Source organism: Balaenoptera acutorostrata, chromosome 2 (assembly GCF_949987535.1).
Source record: "Balaenoptera acutorostrata chromosome 2, mBalAcu1.1, whole genome shotgun sequence".
NCBI lineage: Eukaryota > Metazoa > Chordata > Mammalia > Artiodactyla > Balaenopteridae > Balaenoptera > Balaenoptera acutorostrata.
In genome coordinates this window covers 33510313-33532601 of record NC_080065.1, presented here as the reverse complement: position 1 = coordinate 33532601, position 22289 = coordinate 33510313, and the positions used below count along the sequence as shown (strand labels likewise).

Here is a 22289-nt window from a genome sequence, read left to right as displayed (position 1 = left end):
TTAATCCTATGCTATAGCCAGATAGCACTAAATGAAAATTTTGACATAATGTGACCATAATTTTTCTTCTGAGCTATCTAATCTTACTTTCCATATATGTACAAGTTTGTTTGGCTTATTTCCAGCTCACAAAGCAGCAGAATTGGACAAGAGGAAAAAGTCTGTCTTGTAACTACTGTTGGCATGTAGTATCTGGAAGAATGGAGAACAGAATGAACCATATTGAACAAACGTAAATTGTCCCTAGAGAAAGGAGTATAAGTTAGAGCTAATAAAGGAGTTCAGCAAGGTTGCAAGATACAAGATCAATATATAAAAATCAATTGTACTTCCATACACTAGCAATGAACAATCTGAAAAATGAAGTTAAGAAAATAATCCCATTTACAATATCATCAAAAAGAATAAAATGCTTAGGAACACATTTAACAAAAGAAGTGCAACACTTGTACACTGTCCACAATACTAAAACAATCTGGAAGAAGAACAAAGTTGGAGGACTCATACTTCTCATTTTCAAACCTTACTACAAAGCTACAGTAATCAAAATAGCATGATATTGGCGAAAGGCAAGACACACAGATTGATGGAATAAAATTGAGAGTCCAGAAATAAACTCTTATATTTACATTAAATTAATTTTTGGCAAGGGTGCCAAGACCATTCAATGGGAAAAGAACAGTCTTTTCAACATATTCTAATGGCACAACTGGATAGTCACATGTAGAAGAATGAAGTTGGATCCCTACCTCATACCATATGCAAAAAATTAACTCAAAATGGATCAGACTTATAGAGCTCAAACTAAATATAGGTGTAAATCTTCATGATCTTGGATTAGGCAATGGTTTCTTAAACATGGTATCAAAAGCACAAGCAACCAAAGGAATAAAACAGATAAATCAGACATCAACAAAATGAAAATCTTTTGCACTTCAAAGGATACTATCAAGAAAGTGAAAAGATAATTCACAGAATGGGAGAAAATATTTGCAAATCATACATCTGATAAGGGACACATATCCACAATATATTAAAATTTTAATAATTTAAGAATAAAAAGATAGATAATCCAACTTAAAAATGGGCAAAAGATTAGAATAAACATTTCTCCAGAGATATATAAATGACCAATAAGCACATGAAAAGATGCCCAAAGTAAAATCATAGCCACAATGACATACCACTGCACACCCACTAGGATGGCTATACTCAAACAGACAATAGCAAGTATTAGAGAGGATGCAGAAAAAGTGTAAACCTCAGTGTTAACGGAAATGTAAAGACCGTGTAGCCTCTTTGGAAAACAGTCTAGCAGTTCCTCAAAGAGTTAAACATACAGTTAGCATATGACCTAGAAATTCCATTCCTATGTATCTGCTCAGGGGAACTGAAAACACAGAAGCTTTATTCATAATAGCCAAAAGGTGAAAACAACCCAAATGTCCATCAACTGACAAAAGGTTAAGTAAAATGTGGTATGCCCACACAATGGAATATTATTTGGCCATAAAAAGCAGTTAACTACTCATGCATGCTACAACATGGATGACCAAGTGAAAGCAGCCAGGTACAAAAAAGCCACATTATATGATTTCACTTATATGAATAAGGAAATCCATAGCAACAGAAGGTAGATAGTGGTTGCCGCAGGCTGTGGGAAGAATGGAGAGTGACTGCTAACGGGTATGGGGTTTCTTTTCCAGGGGATGAAAATGTTCTGGAACTAGATAGTGATGATGGTTGTACAACTTTGTGAATATACTAAAAACCACTGAATTTTTACCACTGTACACTTTAAAAGAGTGAATTTTACGGTTTTTAAGAATGTGAAATACTTTCCAAACCTTTTCAAACTAGTTCAGATGAGCCACTTATCAGCAAACACTTGCTAAAAGCCTGCTCCAGGCAAGACACTTTATAAGGTACCACAGGCAGATCCTGCCCTCAAAGAGTTTATAATCTGATTGATAATATAATGTGAAAATGAAACAAAATAAGCCGTAGCTTGATATACAATATGAAAATGTGATGAGTCAGCATATAACTTACATTACTAACTCCTACACACAGGTATGTATTAGAAAAGGAAGAGATCACATGAACTGGGGCAAGAGCAAAGAGAGAAAATGTAAGCTTGGGGGGAAAAAAAAAAACCCACAAAAACCCCAGGTGACTCTAATATGCTACTTCTCTCCATTACTACCCAAAACCCCTAAGATCTTTATAGAAAGAAGGTAGGATTTGGATAGATGGAGAGAAAAGGAGGTAAATGTTTTGACTAAAAGATGTGAAGCTGGAAAATACAAAATGAGCTATCAAAATATAGTGGATATATTTGTATATATTGTATATATATGTATATTGCCATACACAGCAGTATAGTACAATACCTTTAGAGGCATAATTAACTTTAGATAACAGAATGAGTTAAATCAAGTTCCTTGTATAAGTAGAGTTATTATTTGGGATACTTCACTTGATTTGGGGTATATAGCCAAGTTGTGTTGTGAAGTACTTACCACATTTCAATACCAGATGAACTTGAGTTGATGTGATAACTTTTTGTTTCTTATCCAATACCTTCCTAATAATTTATGTCACAAACTCGCAGACTTTTATTTAGAAATATACTTGACAAGTATGTTTTTCATCAAATCACCAATTAGAAAGGTAGCTGTCAACAAATAAAAAGAACAAATATTCGCTGAGGACTTACTGTAAGTGCACAGCACAGTTCCAAGCATTTTACACATCACTTTGTTAAGAGTGTATATCAAACATATACAAAATAAGGCACTTTGACTTTTGAGTAAACTTTTTAAACATAAGCCACCGTTACGAACAGATCAGTCAGTTCATCATTTTTTATTTTATTCTAAGTACTGTTGCTAACTTGTATTTGAGTTTTTAACTTCAATTTTTCTCACTAATTCTTTTGCCAAATTCATTTGTAGTATCTGCTACTCTTCTTTTCTCGATTCTACTACATTCTCTCTCATAACCAGAAACTCCACTCCATTCTTCAGAATTCAACACACCTCTCCATTCTACCTCTATTTTTAATTTTAAGTCATTAATAACTCTGCTCACCATGGTTCCTTGCTCCTTTATGCCTCGCAGATGATATTTTTATAGAATAGAAAAAAATAAAATAGAAATAGAAAAAGTAAATAAATAAAATAGAGGCATCTCTTAGGCAGCCATGTAAACTTTGAGAGCGAGGATGAAAAAAATTCCTATGATCAAATGCCTAGAATTCATTGCTGACAGCACAACAGTTATTCAATTAATTCTTGTGGAATGATTACTAACGAACTAGCTAATCGAGAAACTTATAAAACTTATCTTACATCTCCATAAAAGGGTTATAGTTTGAAAAAGTTCCCTAGGTGATTCTGACACGCCACCTCTCTAATCCAAAAAAAAAAAAAAACCCAAAAAGTACATTTATTTAAATGTACTTAGATCCTAGGAAAGCACTCATTTTCATTTTGATATTGACCTGGTAAATTATTTTTGATAAATCAGTTTGATTCCTTCATAATTATTCCTGCATATAATACTTCAGAAAAGCTACTGCTTTTCATTTTTTATTTAATTATTCTAAAAGGAGGGCTTACATTATATCTGTAAAGACAATCCCCTCATAAGCAAAGCAACATAGCTCTCACTAAAGATCTCATAATATGTATGCATTTAGTATAAAACCAACTAAAGAAGCAGTCTTCAGATTAAGTGGGATAGACAAATACACCAGGAAGGCCCTAAGAACAGCCTTATACAATAGAAAATAGTCATACAAGAACATTCATTTTGTTATCCTAAGTTCATAGTAATAGTCAATATACTGGAAAACAAAGCCATAAGAAGAAACGGTATTATTATCTTCTGGTAATTTAAACCAAGTAAGATTTTTTTTTAAATACTACTTTTAACCCTGATTTAAGACTGTTTGGAGAGATCTTCTAGGTCAGTCTTGAAAGAAATTTTCAAATAACTATTAGTATCTACAACAATTTGACCAAGTCACTAAATTTTTTAATATCCATTCCATCCAAAATGTGAAAAGTGATACAGTGTTTGGTAGACTGTATTCTTATTAAGCAGCCAAAAGTTATTCAACTTATGTTGGCTTTAAAAGCTATATGCTAGTAAGTCAGAAAGAGAAAAACAAATACCGTATGCTAACACACATATATGGAATCTAAAAAACAAGGTCATGAAGAACCTTGGGGCAGGACGGGAATAAAGATGTGGACCTACTAGAGAATGGACTTGAGGACACGGGGAGAGGGAAGGGTAAGCTGGGATGAAGTGAGAGAGTGGCATGGACATGTATACACTACCAAATGTAAAACCGATAGCTAGTGGGACGCAGGCACATAGCACAGGGAGATCAGCTCGGTGCTTTGTGACCACCTAGAGGGGTGGGATAGGGAGGGTGGGAGGGAGGGAGACGCAAGAGGGAAGAGATATGGGGATACATGTATATGTATAGCTGATTCACTTTGTTATAAAGCAGAAACTAACACACCATTGTAAAGCAATTATACTCCAATAAAGATGTTAAAAAATAAATAAAATAAATAAAAGCTATATGCTAATTCTAATTTGTATATCTATATGAGAACTATAACAATAAATTGAATATTGCCTTGGATATTCTCAGTTAAGGTAATAAAAGAAATTCTAGGATTTCAACATGGTTTTAAACTTAAATTTTACATATCCTTTTTAAAAGTCTACAAAGATTTAGAAATGTCCTCATAAAAATAATTCCCTAATAGACCAATTCATAATTATGACTTTGCCAAAGAAAAGCCTAATGTCTTCTCAGCTCTGAAGTATTGAGACTCTCATATCTACCACAAACCTGAATGTCCCACTGACATGCTTAAAACTGTAATATCATCTCCTTCCCTTCCTCTACAACCCCATCTTCCAATTCTTATAACCTTCTCCTCTTATATTCCTGATCTGTGAATGGAACTTTCATACTTCAAGTCCCAGAAATATGAAACTGAGAATCAATCCTCAACTCAGAAGCCAATGCAGAATTCTTAAAGGCATATACATTCCTTCATAATCTGGACCCTACCCCTCTCTGTAGCTTCGAATACTTTTGGCACGCTCCTTTTCCAGCCCTATGCTCCAATAATCAAAGCATCTGCAGTTTCCAAAATCAAACTGTTGCCCCAGACTCCCAAGTCTAATTAATGGCCTTCTAAACTTACTTTATACACCATCTCTAGTCTAAATTAGGTGATCCCCCTCAGTGCTCCTACTGTATCCTCTTTGTTAATCTTGATATTGTAACAAAATCTTTATTTATCTGTCTATTATTAGACTATAAGATCCTTGAAGGCAAGAGTGAAATATTTTATTTCACCACTTGTAATGCCTTATAGTTCCTGAGATAAAGGAAACACTTGATGTTTGATGAACAAGAGAATGAATGTGAGATCACAGCCAAGTCTACATCACACTAGATGTTTCATATCTCAAATATTAAGTCTAAGTAATAGGACCTACCAAAAAACTGATTTTTCTTTTTCGTATGTTCCAATCTAAAATCTACCTACTACTTTTCTGCAGATAAAAGACTGATGATCCCTTAACTATAACTGTATCTCTAGGACCTACCTACTCTCTTCTTTCACTTATCTAAATTCCTTTTTTTCCCCTTTCTTTTGTGTTTTTATTAGTCCACAAAAATCCTGAAACCTGAGAACTCCTTCAGTTTACAGCTGAAGAAATGGGCTTAATGACTGGTCTAAATGTCACTTGGCTAGTAGCTAGTTCAGACTAGATCCTATGCTAATTTCACTATATAATACCTCCAAATGATATACCCAGTTTGAAAAACCCATTATTTCTATTATGAAGAAGTTCAAAAATATATTGAAAAGAGACCACAGCCACAACAGTGGAGAAGATGAGCATTTAAATGACCTAAGAATAATCTTAATAGGAAAGGTGCATCATAGGAAAGAAATGAATTCACTGAATGAATTAAGACGCGAATGAAAATAAAGATTATGGAAGGGCAAAACTATTTTTGGAAATACATATTAGGTGCCACAGAAAGGTTCAAACCTTTTGGCCTAACTACCACCAACGGAATTCTACTCTAAATGAATAAAGCCCCCAAAGGGGGAAAAAAACTATACATATAAAGATGTTCCACTGCCTCATTTTCGTACAGAAAGAAGTGACAGCAAGTAAAATGTCCGAAATAGAATACTAAGAAAATTACGGTTTATCCACTGACAAAATGTTGGGTAACATTTTAAATATTTATGAACACTATATAAAAAATTAGGAATATCTTTATGATAAAACCTTAAGAGAAAACAGGACTAGGTACATATATTTATACCGTAAATACATATTTAACCATAATTACATTCATATAAATATTTTTATTAAAAACCTAGTAGGGAAAAACATAAAATATGAGATTATATATATATTTTTCCTATTTTCCAAATAGCATACAGTTTTTTTCCATACTGCTTCTATAATTAAAGGAAAAAAGAGAGGGAAAAGCTTTAGCTTTGAGATTCTTAAAATTTTTTAAGCTCTAAATCCCACAATTTAGCCTTACCTAACATACCAGCAAACTATAAGTAGTTTTGGTTCCCAAGAAAACTAAGGGAATGGAGAGTTGCTAAAGTATGAAATTTTTATAAAGAACATTAGAATTTTGGTGGCTATCTTCTAGTTGAAAACAGAATCACTAAAACCATATGATAATTAGCACAGGTGGCAACATGGCTCAACATCGAGGTAGCATAGTAACAAGCATGTTGTAATCTCTAAGTCGTTTTAAATTCTAGTGTTCAGACCCCCTCATCAATACTGAGGACAATGGCACTTTGACATAAGCTAAAAACCATGAATAATTGGAAACGATTGAAGAACTATAATATCTCTCTCCCTTTCCCACCAACACCTTCCATGTCCTACTATGCATATCTGGATTATGCAGGTCATTTTATCTCTGAGCCTATTACATTGTCCCTTACCACTGAAGATGGAAGCCCAGAGCTAATACTTGAAATCAGAAGCAAAACTGGAGTGGGAATAAAAGAATAGAAAGAATTCAAAAACACTTCTGTACATAGATCTTCCTCTTATCCAGCTAAAGAAACCTAATTGTCCAAATACAAGTAGTTAAATTACACAATTCTTTGCTTTAAAGGCTGTCCTACCTTTTACGGGCTCAGTGTTCCCTTTCTTCTATCAAATTTGCTTAATATTTAGCAAGCCCCACCTATCTTCTGTCACTCCAATCAGTCCTATATCTCAAAACTAAAATATAATTCAAATTCATGTATTCAACAATTGTTCGTTGAATGCTTACTATGTGCAAGCCACCACAACGCAATAACTAGGCAAGGTTCTTGGTCAGTCTTTGTAAACAGCCTTTGGATTGATCCCATTTTCTCAAAAACATGGCAATTAGCACTAGAACAAAATACAGCACCTATTATTTCTTTAGTTATAAATTCTAGATACAGTGAAGAAAATGTTTACTTCATTTTTCAAGATAGCATCACATTTTAAGATGCCCTTCACAAGAGATACTTAGGGTTATTTAAATCAGTAACTCTAAGCATACCCTTCTGTTAAAACTGGGGAATAAGGAGATAACTTATTCTAAGGAAGAAACATTGCAAGGTTATACAAAACCATGAGCAACAACTTCCAAACTCACAAACAAGTAATACAGCTACAGTATATGTGACTCTTGCCATTAAAAATGTTTGCATGCCTAGCAACTGAACAGTATCATATCCCCACTGCATTTGCTTCCTTAGTTTTGTTACCTGCAATAAAAATGAAAATGTTATTCAAGTAAAGTTGCTTCCACAGTACAGGAAAGTCAATTAAAAAGCCTTCCTTTGCTCCTACATTCTCATTTTTTTCTCAATTCAGACTCTGCCCCTGAACACATAAACATGCAGTATTTAAATGAACGTACACATCCATGAAATGTAGTGCTCTAAAAGTAAGGTATGGAAAGAAGACTGAGTTCAAACTGTTCTACTTGATACACTGGGCTCTAAAGTAAGAAGTTCTGGATTTTAGATATGGAAATGGGTACAGAAGACATTGACATTTAAGCTATAAAACATGAAAGGGGGCTTCCCTGGTGGCGCAGTCGTTCAGAGTCTGCCTGCCAATGCAGGGGACACGGGTTCGAGCCCTGGTCTGGGAGGATCCCACATGCCGCGGAGCAACTAGGCCCGTGAGCCACAGCTACTGAGCCTGCGCGTCGGGAGCCTGTGCTCCGCAACAAGAGAGGCCGCAATAGTGAGAGGCCCGCGCACCGCGATGAAGAGTGGTCCCCGCTTGCCGCAACTAGAGAAAGCCCTCGCACAGAAACGAAGACCCAACATAGTAATCAATCAATCAATAAATAAATCTTTAATAAAAAAAAAAAAAAAAAAACATGAAAGGTACTGAAAGTTACACCTTAATTTTAAACATCAGAGCCCAAGCATATGAGCAAAACGTATCCTAACACTAAATACATCTTTCACAATTACCTCTAAATCTTTCTTAAAATGCTGTAAGTTATTCCATCCAACAAGCTGTACGTACAAGCCCACTCTCAGAATCAAACTGTAAAGGAGGGATGGATTCAAGTGATATTCAGGGAGGTGCTATGAATGGGTAAACAACTGGGTAAACAACTCATTTGGAGATACACTAAAGAAGAAGGGTCAAGCATTATCACCAAGTTTCTAGTTTAGGCAACTTGAGTTAATGATGGGAACATTAACCTACTTCACATAGTTCTAAGAATAGTTTTTCTTTTTGAGTGGGAGGGGATAAGGTTAGGGACGAACTGACAGATGAGTTCAGATTTCTACACTACTTTTGAATTTATAGTATTTATGGGACATCAGGAGGTGCCTGGTAAGACAGCTGGATGTGTCTCAGAAGAGAATTATATTCTGGAGATAGATATGTGAGTCATCAGCATGTAAAAAAAGTCAAATGAATAGATTAAATCAATAGGAAGAGAGAACAGAATGAAGGTTGAAGAACCACCTTGGGAATACCAATATTTAAGGAGTGGGCAGAGATGGAAGAGCTAGCAAAAAGAGTCTACAAATGAGAGACTGATATCCTTGAACCCAAGAGAGAAAGCGGTTTCAAAAAGGGAGGAGGGAGGGGGAACAAAATAGGTGGTCAAATAAAATAACTCTTTTTCATCATTATCTGCCCCAACTTTCAGTAAATAGCACTACTTCTCTAACTTTAAGCATTAGAGGAGAAGCAATGACTGTTCTTCACTATAACCTATGCTCTATTTTTAGTATAAACAGCAATTTTATACTAAAGTGTAAACTCAATTTCTGGATAAGTTATCACTGCACCATTGTTCCAGTTTCTATGTGCTGTATGTTCAAAATACATGATGCTACCTATTTTAATTATGATGAAAAAGAGGGCAATGTCTATTTTACCTACTTGGTAGAGCATCTAACCTAACAGAATTAACTAGTATAAATGCATGCCACTCAACAGTAATGTAAATTACAAGATTTTTGGAGTTGAGGGGTAAACATGGGCAAGTAAAATTATGTCCAATAATAAAGCAGCTGCAAAATCTGAGACAAATATCTAAAACCGTTCAAAGTATTTTTTGACAGGGTAGTACCAAAGTTAAAGAGTATATCAAATTCAATTTCAAAATTCAGATACCAACAAACTACTAATACAGGCAACAACATGGATGGATCTCAAAAGCCTTATGCTAAGTGAAAGAAACCAGACACAGAAGCTTATATGATTCCATTTATGTGACATTCTAGAAAATACACAACTATAGGGACAGAAATTAGATCTGGCTGTCAGAGGCTAGACTAGGGGTAGGAAACTGATTACAAAAGGATATAAGGGAACTTTTGGGGGTGATGGAAATATTACATATGTCTTTCATATGTCTACATATATGTCTTTCAGGATAACTTGGAGTAGATTACAGCATGAATACTGGATTCTTAATTCTTTTCTCAAAGGGAAAAAAATGATAACAGTAGCTTTTAGGCCATTACATTTCAACTTTCAACCTTAAGAGTTTTCTGAGACATAGGCAGAACCCTGGGAAAAAGATTATGTTATGTGCAACAATTTTTTAAGAATAGTACTTTTTTTTAATGGGAGTTAGGGTCAATATATACCCATGTAAAATTTCAATTTGGTCATTACCAAAGAAAAACTAAATTATGTATAGCCTATACTCAGATCATCAATTCCTTTAGGTAGAAACTGGCAATCTTATCAGACAAAGAACACTAAAAGCAGATTTTAAAATTCTGAAAGGGTTAAAATAGATAAGCAACAAGGATATACAGGATAGCACAGCGAATTATACCCATTATCTTATAATAACCTATAATGGAATATAATCTGCAAAACTACTGAATCAATATGCTGTACACCTAAAACTAACACAATATTGTAAATCAACTATTATTTCAATTAAAAAAAAACAAATAAAATAAAACATAGCAAATATAGGAAAAAACCAAGCAAAAGAACAAATAAAATAAAATCCTGAAAGGGTTGCCAAGTAGCAGTGTTGAGAAAACTCAGTGTTGAAAAACTCCTATTTCCTTACTAGGACTAATTTCAAGGACTTGTTTGTTTGTAAATTAAAAAATTAAATATATCATCATAAATATTAATATTTTTACAGTAAACTATAGTTTGAGTTTTAATAATTCATCAGTGTTTCAAGCACTGTTAGTTTTTAAGGTATCTAGAATCAGTGACTATTTTTAAAAAACAGTACTTGTGAAGTACATATGCATTTTATTGGCACAAGACTAAAGAATTGAGAGTATAAGTGACCCAAATGTGTTCATTCTAACGAAAAGGAATCCAGTATTTCAAAATTATGTCACAGCTTCTGAATTTCTCAGAAGAGGTAAAAGTATACAAAATTATTTTAATAAATAAATTAATCAATGTTGCTAATTCTATGTTTTTCCATCCTGTTAAAGTTTTTCCTTTCTGCCAAAAGGCAAATACATACAAACGAAAATTTTAAGAGTTTGCTATATCATGTTAAATGATGTTACACACACGTAAGATGGCAAAAAAATTTACCTACATTAATTATGTTAAAAATTTAGTGTATTCTTGAGAATATTTTTTAATGCTTAACGTTTTTATAAAAAATAATTCAAGAATCACAATATTATGAAAATAAAGTGGCTTTTCCACACTTTCAAAAAATACAGCATGCATTATATTTAACGTCAATATTCTATTTAAATGCACATCTGTACATAGAAACATTTTGTATATTTTATATAGTGTAAAGTTAACAAGGTATGTTTTAAAAGACTGTAATCAGATAATGAATCAGCTATAACTGACCAAAAAACTTTAGAATTCCTCTTTTTAAGCCATAGGATCGCTTTATAAGCCACACAAGAAAAACAAGTCTCACTACTTTATAATCAAGCCTACTCTTTTTATCAAAAAAACAAACAAAAAAAAAAGTATTATAAATCTTGAAGAGACAGAGTGGTAGAATGGAAAGAACAGAAGTTTTAGAATTAGACATATTTGAGTTGGGATCCTATCTCTAACACTGTCTAGATTTGCCACCTTGGACAGGTTATTAAACATGATGAGCTTCAACTTCCTTGTCTGTAAAACGAGAACATTATCACTAACCTCATTGGATAGTTGGGAGGTAATCACGATAATCAGTATAGTGGTTAAGGTTGGTGGGTGAAGCATCAACTCTGGAGTCCTTTCTCCACTTTCTTCCACTTGTTAGCTGTGGGACCTTAGTCACTTAATCATTCTATATTTCAGTTTTCTCAAATATCTTAGAGTAGTAAATATAACCAAACTCATACTATACCTTGAAGAATTGAGAAAATCCATATAAAGCCCCTGGCACAGTTTTTGGCACATGGGAATCACTCAGTAATATTACATATTACAAATGTAAGGTACTCAACACAATGCCTGACACAAAAGAGATCTTAAATCTTAGCTTTCCTAAACTAAGTTCTAAATTACTTTTTTACTGTCTCTAAAATTCAAATTCACCCCTGAAGATAAATGTATGCCATTAAGGCTGATAAAAAAATACTAGTTCAAGGTCTATAAAGGTATTCACTAAAGGAATCCCCATAAAAGTGTATGTAATGGCAACAGCTCTGGAATAAGTGCACAACTTCCCAAGCTGAGAACTTCAAAACGATCCACATTCTTTGGCTATATAAATACTGGAATTTTTAAAAAGTACCAGTCATACTAATTTATAGATTCATCTACTACAGTACAAATTGGTCATATACATTTCTATGAATAAAATTACTCTAAAGCTCAATTTTCCCTTTCTAAAAAGATGCTTTGACAGTTTCAACTCAATATAAAAAACTTAAAAGAAGTAAAAAATTCAGATTAACAAACTCAAAATTAAAATGTAAGATAGTAAAGATGTGCTGACTTCAAAATTATTGAAATTATCATTAATATATATAGCATATATAGTCTGGATTCTATTTTAGTTCTTTGCCTGAAGTACATAATTTCCTTGACTACCTGACTTTTAAGTATTGATTCAACTGAGCAACTAAAGGATAATATTAAGAACTTACTAAAACTAGAAATGTGGAATCCTAAGTCCTTAAGAACAAATATAAATCAGACTGATCATACTAATAAGACAATAGACAATTTTCTGACATTTTCAGCCTCAGTTTCTTCATCCGTAAATTGTGGATGATAATTGTTTCTATTTCATGAGCCTGTTAGCAGAATTAAATGAGATAATATTGGGGGGGTCATATATACGTTAACACAATTCCTGGCAAATAATAACCCCTCAAAATCTTACCTAGCTGGCAATGCTGTTATCAAGAAATGATGTCTCCTAGTAATATCACTTTGGGAATAGAAAGAAACCTGCCTTAAAACATAATGCAATCTGACAAAACTCAATTCATTAAAACTGACTGCAGATTTGGTGTTTAAAATTGCATTTAAATCAAATAGAAACACTAAAATTCCACTCTAGTAGTTGAAAAACACAGTAAGAATAAAACTTTAAGGAGTCATTATTTACTACACATACAGTTAATTCACTTACACTCCTGAAGAAGGACATATGTAAATAAACTTAATCACCTGAACACCAAATATATACACACAAGGTCAAGATTTCTAATGTAAAAGTACTATTTTCATACCAGGAAAATACAACCAAAAGACAAGTATCATATCTCTCTATGGAGATGAGAAAAGCACCTTGGACTCAGATAATTGGAAAAAATCACAAATGGTATCAGTGTCAGCACTGAGCAATACCTAGCTTCATGACCAAAGCTCACAGGTTTCTTAAAGCAACATAATCTAATAAGAAACTATTAAGAGTCAGAGAATACCTAATCTCCCACTGAGTCACTACATGAATCTCTACAAATCATGTGGCCTCTGAGTTTTTCATCAAAAAATGGAAATCATGCTGGTCATTTACCTTGCAGGGAAATGAGAATATTTATGAATGAACTCAGGTCACCCTGAAAAAGGACCAATTTAAAAATACAGAGAATAATTATTGACACCTGCTAAAAATAGAAAAAAACTTTGTTCAAAAAGTATATTTTTAAATGATTTTTAAAAGCTACATAAGACCATACATTACCACCAAAGCCAACTTAGTATGCTCAGGATATTAAAGATGTCAACTAAACACTTAATTACCAGGCTTCTATAAAGTTCCTAGTCAGTAATTTCCTATTCGTTTTATGGCAAATAAATGTGATAAACGGAATTGAAGTTACATTTCTATGAAAAGAATTTTTATTTACCTCAGTCTTCCCAGTCACTTTATATAAAACTGAAATTTTACATTATTTAAAAAATTTCAGAATTACTTACAAATTATGCTTTTCCTAATAAGCAACAGAGTGCGGAAAGTTAAATGAAACTGTGTAAAACACAAACTCTTTAGTTTTTATTTACTCTTTACTGTTAATTTTTACACCTTATTTTGGGAGAGTAAAAATACCACAATAGAGTATGTCAAAATACAACACAGATGGGTTCAAATGTTTCTATAGCAGTTTGATGATGAATTGGTACCAAAAAATTAAATATGGAATTAGTTTAGGAAGCCTTAGAAAATACATGTTTGAGTTGGGTAGCCTGGCTCCAAATAAAGAAAACTTCATGTTTGAATTGGTACAGCTTTGCTCATAATATTTTTGAAATTTAATAATGATCATTATGCAGAAAACCAAAACTAGGCTTACTACCATACTGAAAACTTTCACTTTTCATCCCCAAAGAGAATCTGAAATAGTCTTTCTTCGAAGATAACTCTTTTCTTCTTAAAAGTGGACAGTATTATAATGATCCGTAGCACAGGTTCAAAAAGCTTTCGAATAACTTTAGTAAACAAATTTGTTGAATGGCTTTCAAAAGGAAGCACCCAATATACTCATCTCAAAACAATAGAAGTAATTATTTACCATTCAACTTTAATTTGATTTACTAGACTTTCATGATATACTTTAAAACTACTTTCTTTTCAAGTAATTATTATAAGTTACTGGTAACTCTGAAGACTCAAAAGAAACAATAAACCATACTGTTGAAATTTCCTCTAAGTATATTATAAAATATTTATCCTATAATATAACCAGCATTATAAGATTTCTGGAACACTTATAGTTGTTTCCTTTCGCTGAATTAAAAAAAAAAAAAATGGAAATACAAGATTAGCCACTGGTGACTATCCCGACCAATACAGGGGAGGTAGAGCAGACTATTCATAATCTCTAGGGAAACACAAATTATTCCTTCCAACTAAGTTATCAAAAATGTAAACTTCAAGTTTAGGTTATACTCAAGTTTAACAATGTCTCCTTTAAAAATAATCTATTTAATTGGTTTGGACTAAACAAAAAATATTTTCAATGTAATTTAAAGAAATATTTATGGTATCTGAACGAAAGCTATCACACAACCTATATTACTTACATATCACTAAATATGTAGAATTAGGAAAATAAGGTCTGATAGGAACTAATTCACTTTAATTCCAAAGTCACAATAAAAAATTAGTCACATAAATAGATATCTAATATACTGATTTAAACATCTGTGTAAGGAAGCTCCCTTTAACTATATAAAACGCTAAAGATAAGTTGTTCCTGTTGATGAAAACTAAGCAAGCGGAACTCCTCTTTCCATTACCTTTAGAAGAAGTATGTTCATCCCTTGACATACATCTCAGTATTTTATTTAAATAAAAGTTGTAAAGACAATCGCAGGTTCATATAAGGGCCTTTTAAACATTTACATTGAAGCCCTTACCCCGCCTCCCACCCCCAAATCCTCCGCTTAAGAAGTGAACTGTTCCTACCTTCTGTATTCTTCCCCCCCCCTTCCCCAGCCCCCATTCGCGTGCCCCCCACCCAGTGTAGGCCTGAGGCCCTGTAGCAAACAGTGTCTAACAGGAGCAGGCAGCACAAAGACAGGAATGGGAGATTAGTGGGAGGGAGGGAGGCCGGGATTGGGGCTCAGCAGGAGCTTCAGGCTTTTTAAAATTCAAACTGCTCCCTGACCAATACAAATCACGGACACGCTACTGACTACTACACGGATTTATAGCATTAAAAACATGCCTCGTACGTGACAGCTATATTAACTTCACTCTTTTTAACATTCATCCATACGTTTGCAGGAAATGTGGAACAATTTATTTTAAGCAGAGGGCCAAACTCAAAAACAACCTTCAGAAAAGTTACTTATTCTACAATGACAATAATAATTCAATGAGACACAAAAAATTCGAACCAATGTTAACACCCACTAATAAAACAAGGGACTTTTCTGATCAGTGTCGCTTCATTTTAAGCAATGAAAGTTTTCCTTCAGTGACTATGAGACAAACTATCAAAACAGTCTAACCCAGGTACATTTATTTTTCTGTGCAACTTGTATGGCTGAGGACTTTTAAATTGGTTTTTCCCTTATGCCAACCTACATTACCAACGCCTCCATAAGCAAGACCTAAACACTTAACTTACTTGCGAACTAGAATTTAAGATAGAACTGATCTTTTTCTCCAGCATTTACAGATACATTTGACCTATTAAAATGACACCTCTCTCATTACACAGTCAAACATCATGGGCACAAACAGCCAATGACAATCCTGCGACCTCAAGAAGATCTGCCCAGACATGAAAGGATGGCACCTTCTACATTTTTTTTTAACCTCCCAGGGATTTTAAGCATAACTTAATTTCTATCCTTCTAAAGAAAATTGGTTGTACCTGTATCTCAGCACAACTCTCAGAACATTTAAAAAATCTTTTTTAAGCTTCTACACGTTTAGATCAGGAAGTACCTAAGTGTGTTATGTATAATCGTTTAAAACTGTCCTTATACAACGCACACAAATATAAAGTGGCAGGGTAAACCTGTCAAGTACTTTATACTTGTCTTTGAATAAAAAGTCCATGTGCAACACACTGTCAAACAGCAACATAAAAGCTCTTTGCGTGGGTGGGGGTCATATGCAGTGTCTACCACACTACGGGTTCCTATATGAAATATTCATGTGGACGACTTAATTCTTTTTAAAAAGAAAATGAGTCTTTATTAACTTTCCAACGTCCAAACAAGTTTTACACAGGAAAAGAATTACCACTGGATCCGAGTCTGAGTATTTACATTTGTCTCACTAACTGAAACTACTTCCTCCCTTCATGGGGTCACAGGGGGAAGAAGGGGGGTTGTTTGTTTCGCTGGGACGTTCCCCACTCCCGGACCAGGAAAGTTGTAAATATGGGGACGGTCAAGGCACATTTGCTGTTAGTTGTATTGTTTCCGCCTCCTCACTAGCTACGGCTCTTCTCCCGGGCGAGGCCTGTCACCGACCAGCAGTAGCTCCGCTCAGCCCGAAGCTCTCCTAATCCCCGAGCTCAAGTAGATTCCGCTGGCCCGCGGCCTGCACTCTCCGCCGGGCCTACGCCTCCCCGGCCGCCCGGCAGGAGCCCAGTCCCCGCCACCGGAGCCGGCCGGGAGAGGGTACCAAACCACCGCCACCCAGGGCGGCTGCCACCAGAGAGGAGCGAACTCTAGACTCGCCCGTGGAGGAGACCTGGGGCCGCTAAGGAAACGGCGGGGAGGGGAGCGAGGAGGAGAGACGCTGAGGACCTGGCGCCGCCGCCGCCGCCGCCGCCGAAATAAAGAGCAGGAATTTACCTGGGCGAATCGGCGTCTGAATCCAAGGGGAGGCCGAGGCCGCTGTGGCGAGAGACTATAATCCGGGCCGGGAGGGGGGGTGGCTACGGCTCCTCTTCCGTCTCCTCAGTGCGGGGAACATGTAGAGCCGGGGGGAGACCAGCCGAGAAGACAAATCGCTGCTTCTTCTTCCTCCTCCTCCTCCTTCTCCCACATAGAAACACTCACAAACACCCGACCGGGGGCCCGAGCTACCGGGGGGGCATCGCCGCCGGCCCGGGAACCAATCCTCCAGTCGGCGGGGGCGTCCCTCCCTGCGGCTTGGTGGTGTCGGGTGAGTCGGTACCGACGGAGGGAGGGGGGGGAGGGCGGGGGGGGAAGGAGCCCTGTGTGTGTGTCTCTCTCGTTTCGTCTCTCCCTCTCAGAACAAAATGCCGACCGGAAGTGCAGCTGCAGGAATGACTCCCTCCGCCGGCGCCAAACACTAACAACCACCCCCTCTTCCCCACTCCACTTCCGCCACCGCCGCGCCGCCGCCGCCACTTCGGCTCGCGTCTTCGGCTGCGCCGCAGCGCACGGCCCGCTCCGCTCCGCACCGCACCCGGGGCCGGGCGGCGGCCGGCAGCGAGGCGTCGGCGGCTCTTCTCTGCGCCCTTCTCCTCAGGGCGGCTGTGGATGTTGCCTTTTAGTGTCGATCCTGCGGAGCGGCGTTTTTGCTGCGGCACGGGCAGGCCGGGTCTTCCCGGTCTTTATTTTCCTGGAGGCCGACCGGAGCGCGGCCCGAGTTCGGTGGTGGTCGCGTGCGTGGGGGGCGCTCAGGCCAGGACCGTCTTGCAGCCCGCGCACGCCGCCCCAGCTGCTCGTCTTTAGTTCTCGGGAGCCGAGCTCGGGGCGGCCACGTAGAGGACGCCCGCGATCCGACGGCGACCGAGCATTTTTTAAATGGTGTCCCTGCAGCCGGGTGGATGGATGTATCGTATTGTACACCTTTCTCTCCTTTTGAGAGGCCAGACTTTACGCCCGTCTCTGCATTATTTCTGAGGAGTGAGAACGCAACGCATGGAGGAGACGAAGATTCTCAGCTGGACTGAAATGGAACCATGTTTGTGATGCATATATTTCTGGAAATATGTGGTCTTTTCTGGTCTTGCATTTTGTTGCCGGTGGTTTTGGCTCTTGCCTAGCAGTCGGGAGAAGGGCCTGTAGGCGACGCTGTTCGAGCGAGGAGCCGGTCCGCGCCCCCCTCTAGGTGTGGGTGGAGCCGAGCACGCGGGGAGAGCCGGCGGAGTGCGGGCCGCGGGGGGGCCTAGGGCCAGCCGGTTTCAGACTTCGTTTTCCTTTACGTTCGAAACAGTGAGGTACTGGCCAAGGCTGGAGTACAAATGTGATTATGTGTACAGTTCCAAGCCTCCTGTAGTCTCTGACTGAAACACGTGAAATAACTTTACCGTACAGGTCACTATTAAGTTTACTTCTGTACATTAAAAGGGGGCTTTTCTTCAGGTAAAAAGTGCATAGGTAAGCGAATTTTACTCAAACGGGACGAAATTTGTGTTATATTTTCATGAGTTTACTTAAATGGTATGTTAATTATATATGCATATGTACCGGTACGCTGAAAGTAAACAGGAAAATTTTCCCCACAGGTTATTCCTTTTGCCTCACATCACTCGAAGGGCTAAATCAGATCTTGTCACTCCTTTACTCTAGACCCTGCCATTGTTTAGCTGGGAGTAAAAGCCAAAGCCTTGACCGCGGCCTAAAGGAGGTGCGCTCGGTGGGGCGGGGGGAGGCTGCCTCGGCCGCCTTGCAGGCAAGACGTCTGTCCTGGCTTTTCCTTGGGCCAGGCTCCTTCCCCAAGGACCACAGAGTTTGCTGCCTCACCTTCAGGATTTTGCTCAACTGTGTCCTCGGGGCTCCGTGGCCACTCTTTAAACTGCAAGTTCCCGGTCCCTTTTCCCCATTTTTATCCTTCAGGCGTTCTACATATCTTACATGTTTATCTCGTTATCTGTTTTAACCAACAGAATAACGTTAAGCTCTAGGAGGGCGAGGTTTTTTTTTCTCCACTGGTGTTTTGTGGAGAAAATAATTCCTGACACACAGTAGATGCTTAATATTTGGTTAATGAATGAATGACGATTGTAAGGGCCCTGACCCCACCCACACATACACCAGTTTCTGAACTCTGTCCCTTACATATGTATATACTTACACACTACAGAGAACTTTATGAAAGATTTGTGGGGGGGAAAAAAAAAACCTAGGGAAAAAAATGCAAGTTTATTATAAAGTTCTAGGAAACGGTACTACTTCTAGACATTGAAGGCCGTCCACAACAACACCAGAAGCCCACAAACTGTGATAATTATTTGTTTTTGGGTTTCTGTAAATGGGTTTGCTAGAGGACAGTGCATTATTGGATTATATGATCGTATGCGTACTGGGGCAGTTAGCTTTGCTCTCTTCCTGAATGACAAACTGCGTTCTTCATCCAGTCTGTCCTCTTTCTTGCAAACGTTTAATCATTTAATCACTAAATTGAATTCTGAAAATTTGGTTGGCTTAGCCCAAATCCAGCACTACTGTAAAAGTTCATTCAGCAAGTATCTATCGGGCACAAAATGTGTGCCCGGCACAAAGATTCAAAAGGTGCTGTGTTTCTGAGGCTTAAAGGACCACATATGGCTACTTCGGTTACTACTCAATTATGCTGTCAAGCAAAGCAAACGCTAGTGAGATTTATTTTTACAGTTTCCTTCTGAAGAAAAGGTTCAGTGAATGCTGAGGTCAGGCTTATTAGTGTGGATATTTTAATTCACCTCTTAGTTTGCTGTTCATTTACATTTACTTTATGATAAGTACCAGGTATACCAATAAATTAATTGATAAATGATTTTTGAAAACTGAAACAAATTGAGAATTTTTATTTTCTAGTGGTTGGATAAACAGGGCTTTGAAATTAAAATACAAATGCCAGGAAACTAACAACTATGCTATAAGCCTTTGGCAGTGATATTACAAATAATCATATTTCATGTATGGAATTTTTGGACAAGAAAAGGTATTTTATAACCATTAATACAATTAATTAGACACTGTTTAGTAAATCCGTTTGTTCATTATAAGTGTACCTTTTAATCTTAAAGAATAGCTTTAATATATGGGTGGTTCAGAATATGTTTTTTGTTCATTTTCAAAATACTAATATTTCAATTTGCTTAAAGAAGCACCATTATCTTCTTATATACTTCCTTAAATGTTACTGGTAAGCTGATAATTTTGCATGTCCAGGTAACGAAAGTCTTGGCATTATTGTAGCATTTAATTTAAAATTTTACATATTTTTTAGTTTCTTCCCTCATTTATTTACTAAGGACTTAACTAGGTGCTATAATTGGCTTTACAATAGGCACCTCCTAAACATTAGTGAATTAAAAATAGACAGGGTCCCTGCCTTTTAAGTGTTTTAACTTGTATATTGTTTATACCAATTTTTTCCAAATCATAGAATTAATGAAATTGTTTCAATGCATATCAGGATATTTCTCCATTAAATCAATTAGTGTTTTGCTTGCCTAAATTTAAGTATCCAAGTTGAGATCTTGTGTAGACTATTAATAGAATCTTAGTGTTTTCTCTATTTCATTGCTTTGTTTCTTGGTGTTTGTTTTTTGGGGGGGGGTTTGCTTAATAATTATTTTCCTCACCACCATCTATTTATTTTGCTCTTACATTTTAAAACCTTTATGTCCAAAATCAGTTGATTTATGGTGGGCTTATGTTTCATTGTTAGATCATTGATGTATCAATTCTTAGTGTGTAGGGTAGCCCAGTAAACCTTAAATCCGACTTAATATTGCCTCCTTGCTTTAAGTACTGAGTTGCACTACTCATTTTATTTGCCAAGGAGATTCCTGGATATTCCCGTATGTATTCTTGATCAATAAACTGCAAAAGATTTAATAAAATATTTTAAAACGGATTTTAAGTATTAACTACTGAATGTCATCAACAGGAATTGGTACAATTGGCAAATTATGAATTATTTTTATTGAAAATATTTTTAAGATAAATACAATTTGCCATAAAATGATAGGAATAAAAAATTTTAGAAAATAATTTTCTTCTCATTATTTTGTCTACCAGTTTTATCATTTGTTAGTGATAAAATTAACCTACAGGAACAGATTTTGAAAAAATAGACATGTAATATATATACGTTTCGTAGTTTATTTCAAACTACCAAACTTATTTCACATATCGGATAATTAAAGTTACTTTTAGGATGATTTTTATCTTAAACTTTGACAAAGTATTAATTATAGATGTTGATTTGAAGGTGAGGTACAAAAATATCAAATAGTCTGTAAATGTTTCTATTTCAAGTTCTCAAAGTAAATACCTTTATCAAATTTGTGATAGTGTTTATGAAGGTTATTCAACATATCTTATCCATTTTTGTTAAGATGATAGAAATGAATGGTTTTTCCCCTGAATGACTTAGTTCATGTTGGCCTTGGAGAACAGGCTTTGTCTTTTCATTAATCCTTCTCGCCTCTAATTAAGGATTTTCTCTAAATTCATAGATTTTATTATTCATGCTATCCATTTATAATCCTGTGACTTTCCTATATTGTTGTTTATATTTTTGTGTAGCTATGCCTTATGTTCCTGGATCAAAGTGACTAGTTCTGTGTTAATACTACATTGCAAGTTTCACTGTGCATTGCATTACTGTAGGGCACTCAAAAAGTGCACTTATGAAATATAAATTCAATATAAAATTATTTAGGGTCATTAAATCATCATGAAAGCCTCATCTTAATGGAACCTATGCATATGCTGAATGTGAACCAGAGAATTAAACTCTACACGCATTTTAATACTAAACTAATCTGGAACAACACTGTTTAAAAAAAGATTTTATCAATGAAGGAAAAATACAAAATCCATTAAAAACTTAACATCTAAAATAGGTATGAAGGGAGTGCTTATGATGCACATTTCAAAGCACCTCCTCTAGACCAGTGTTTTAAAAC

General features: G+C 36.2%; 2 protein-coding genes across 6 annotated transcripts in view; one reads left to right on the top strand and one right to left on the bottom strand.

Annotated features, from left to right (window-relative positions):
* Positions 1-17402, bottom strand: part of NIPBL (NIPBL cohesin loading factor) — a 203777-nt gene extending 186375 nt beyond the window's left edge. For 4 of the 5 annotated variants that reach the window (XM_007192199.2, XM_057539730.1, XM_057539728.1 and 1 more), the window contains exon 1: positions 17269-17402. The gene's annotated coding sequence lies outside the window, so the exon portion shown is untranslated. Of the gene's footprint in view, positions 1-2522; positions 2544-17268 lie in introns of those variants that run through there. The other variant, XM_057539727.1, reaches the window with a different exon arrangement.
* On the top strand, positions 1545-22287 carry LOC130707114 (uncharacterized). Its single transcript, XM_057540346.1, has 4 exons — positions 1545-1570; positions 16906-16989; positions 17256-17581; positions 17673-22287. Exons 1-4 carry the CDS (start codon positions 1545-1547, stop codon positions 18248-18250), a joined length of 1014 nt encoding a protein of 337 aa, XP_057396329.1. The 3' UTR covers positions 18251-22287.
* Positions 22288-22289: the final 2 nt, after the last annotated feature.

Excerpts from the sequence above, each read along its gene's own strand:
- LOC130707114 (XM_057540346.1), top strand. The coding sequence starts at position 1,545 with ATGGATGACCAAGTGAAAGCAGCCAG. Across the intron at positions 1,571-16,905 it reads GACCAAGTGAAAGCAGCCAG|CTACGGCTCTTCTCCCGGGC; the intron begins GTACAAAAAAGC and ends CCTCCTCACTAG. Across the intron at positions 16,990-17,255 it reads CTCCTAATCCCCGAGCTCAA|AGCAGGAATTTACCTGGGCG; the intron begins GTAGATTCCGCT and ends GCCGAAATAAAG.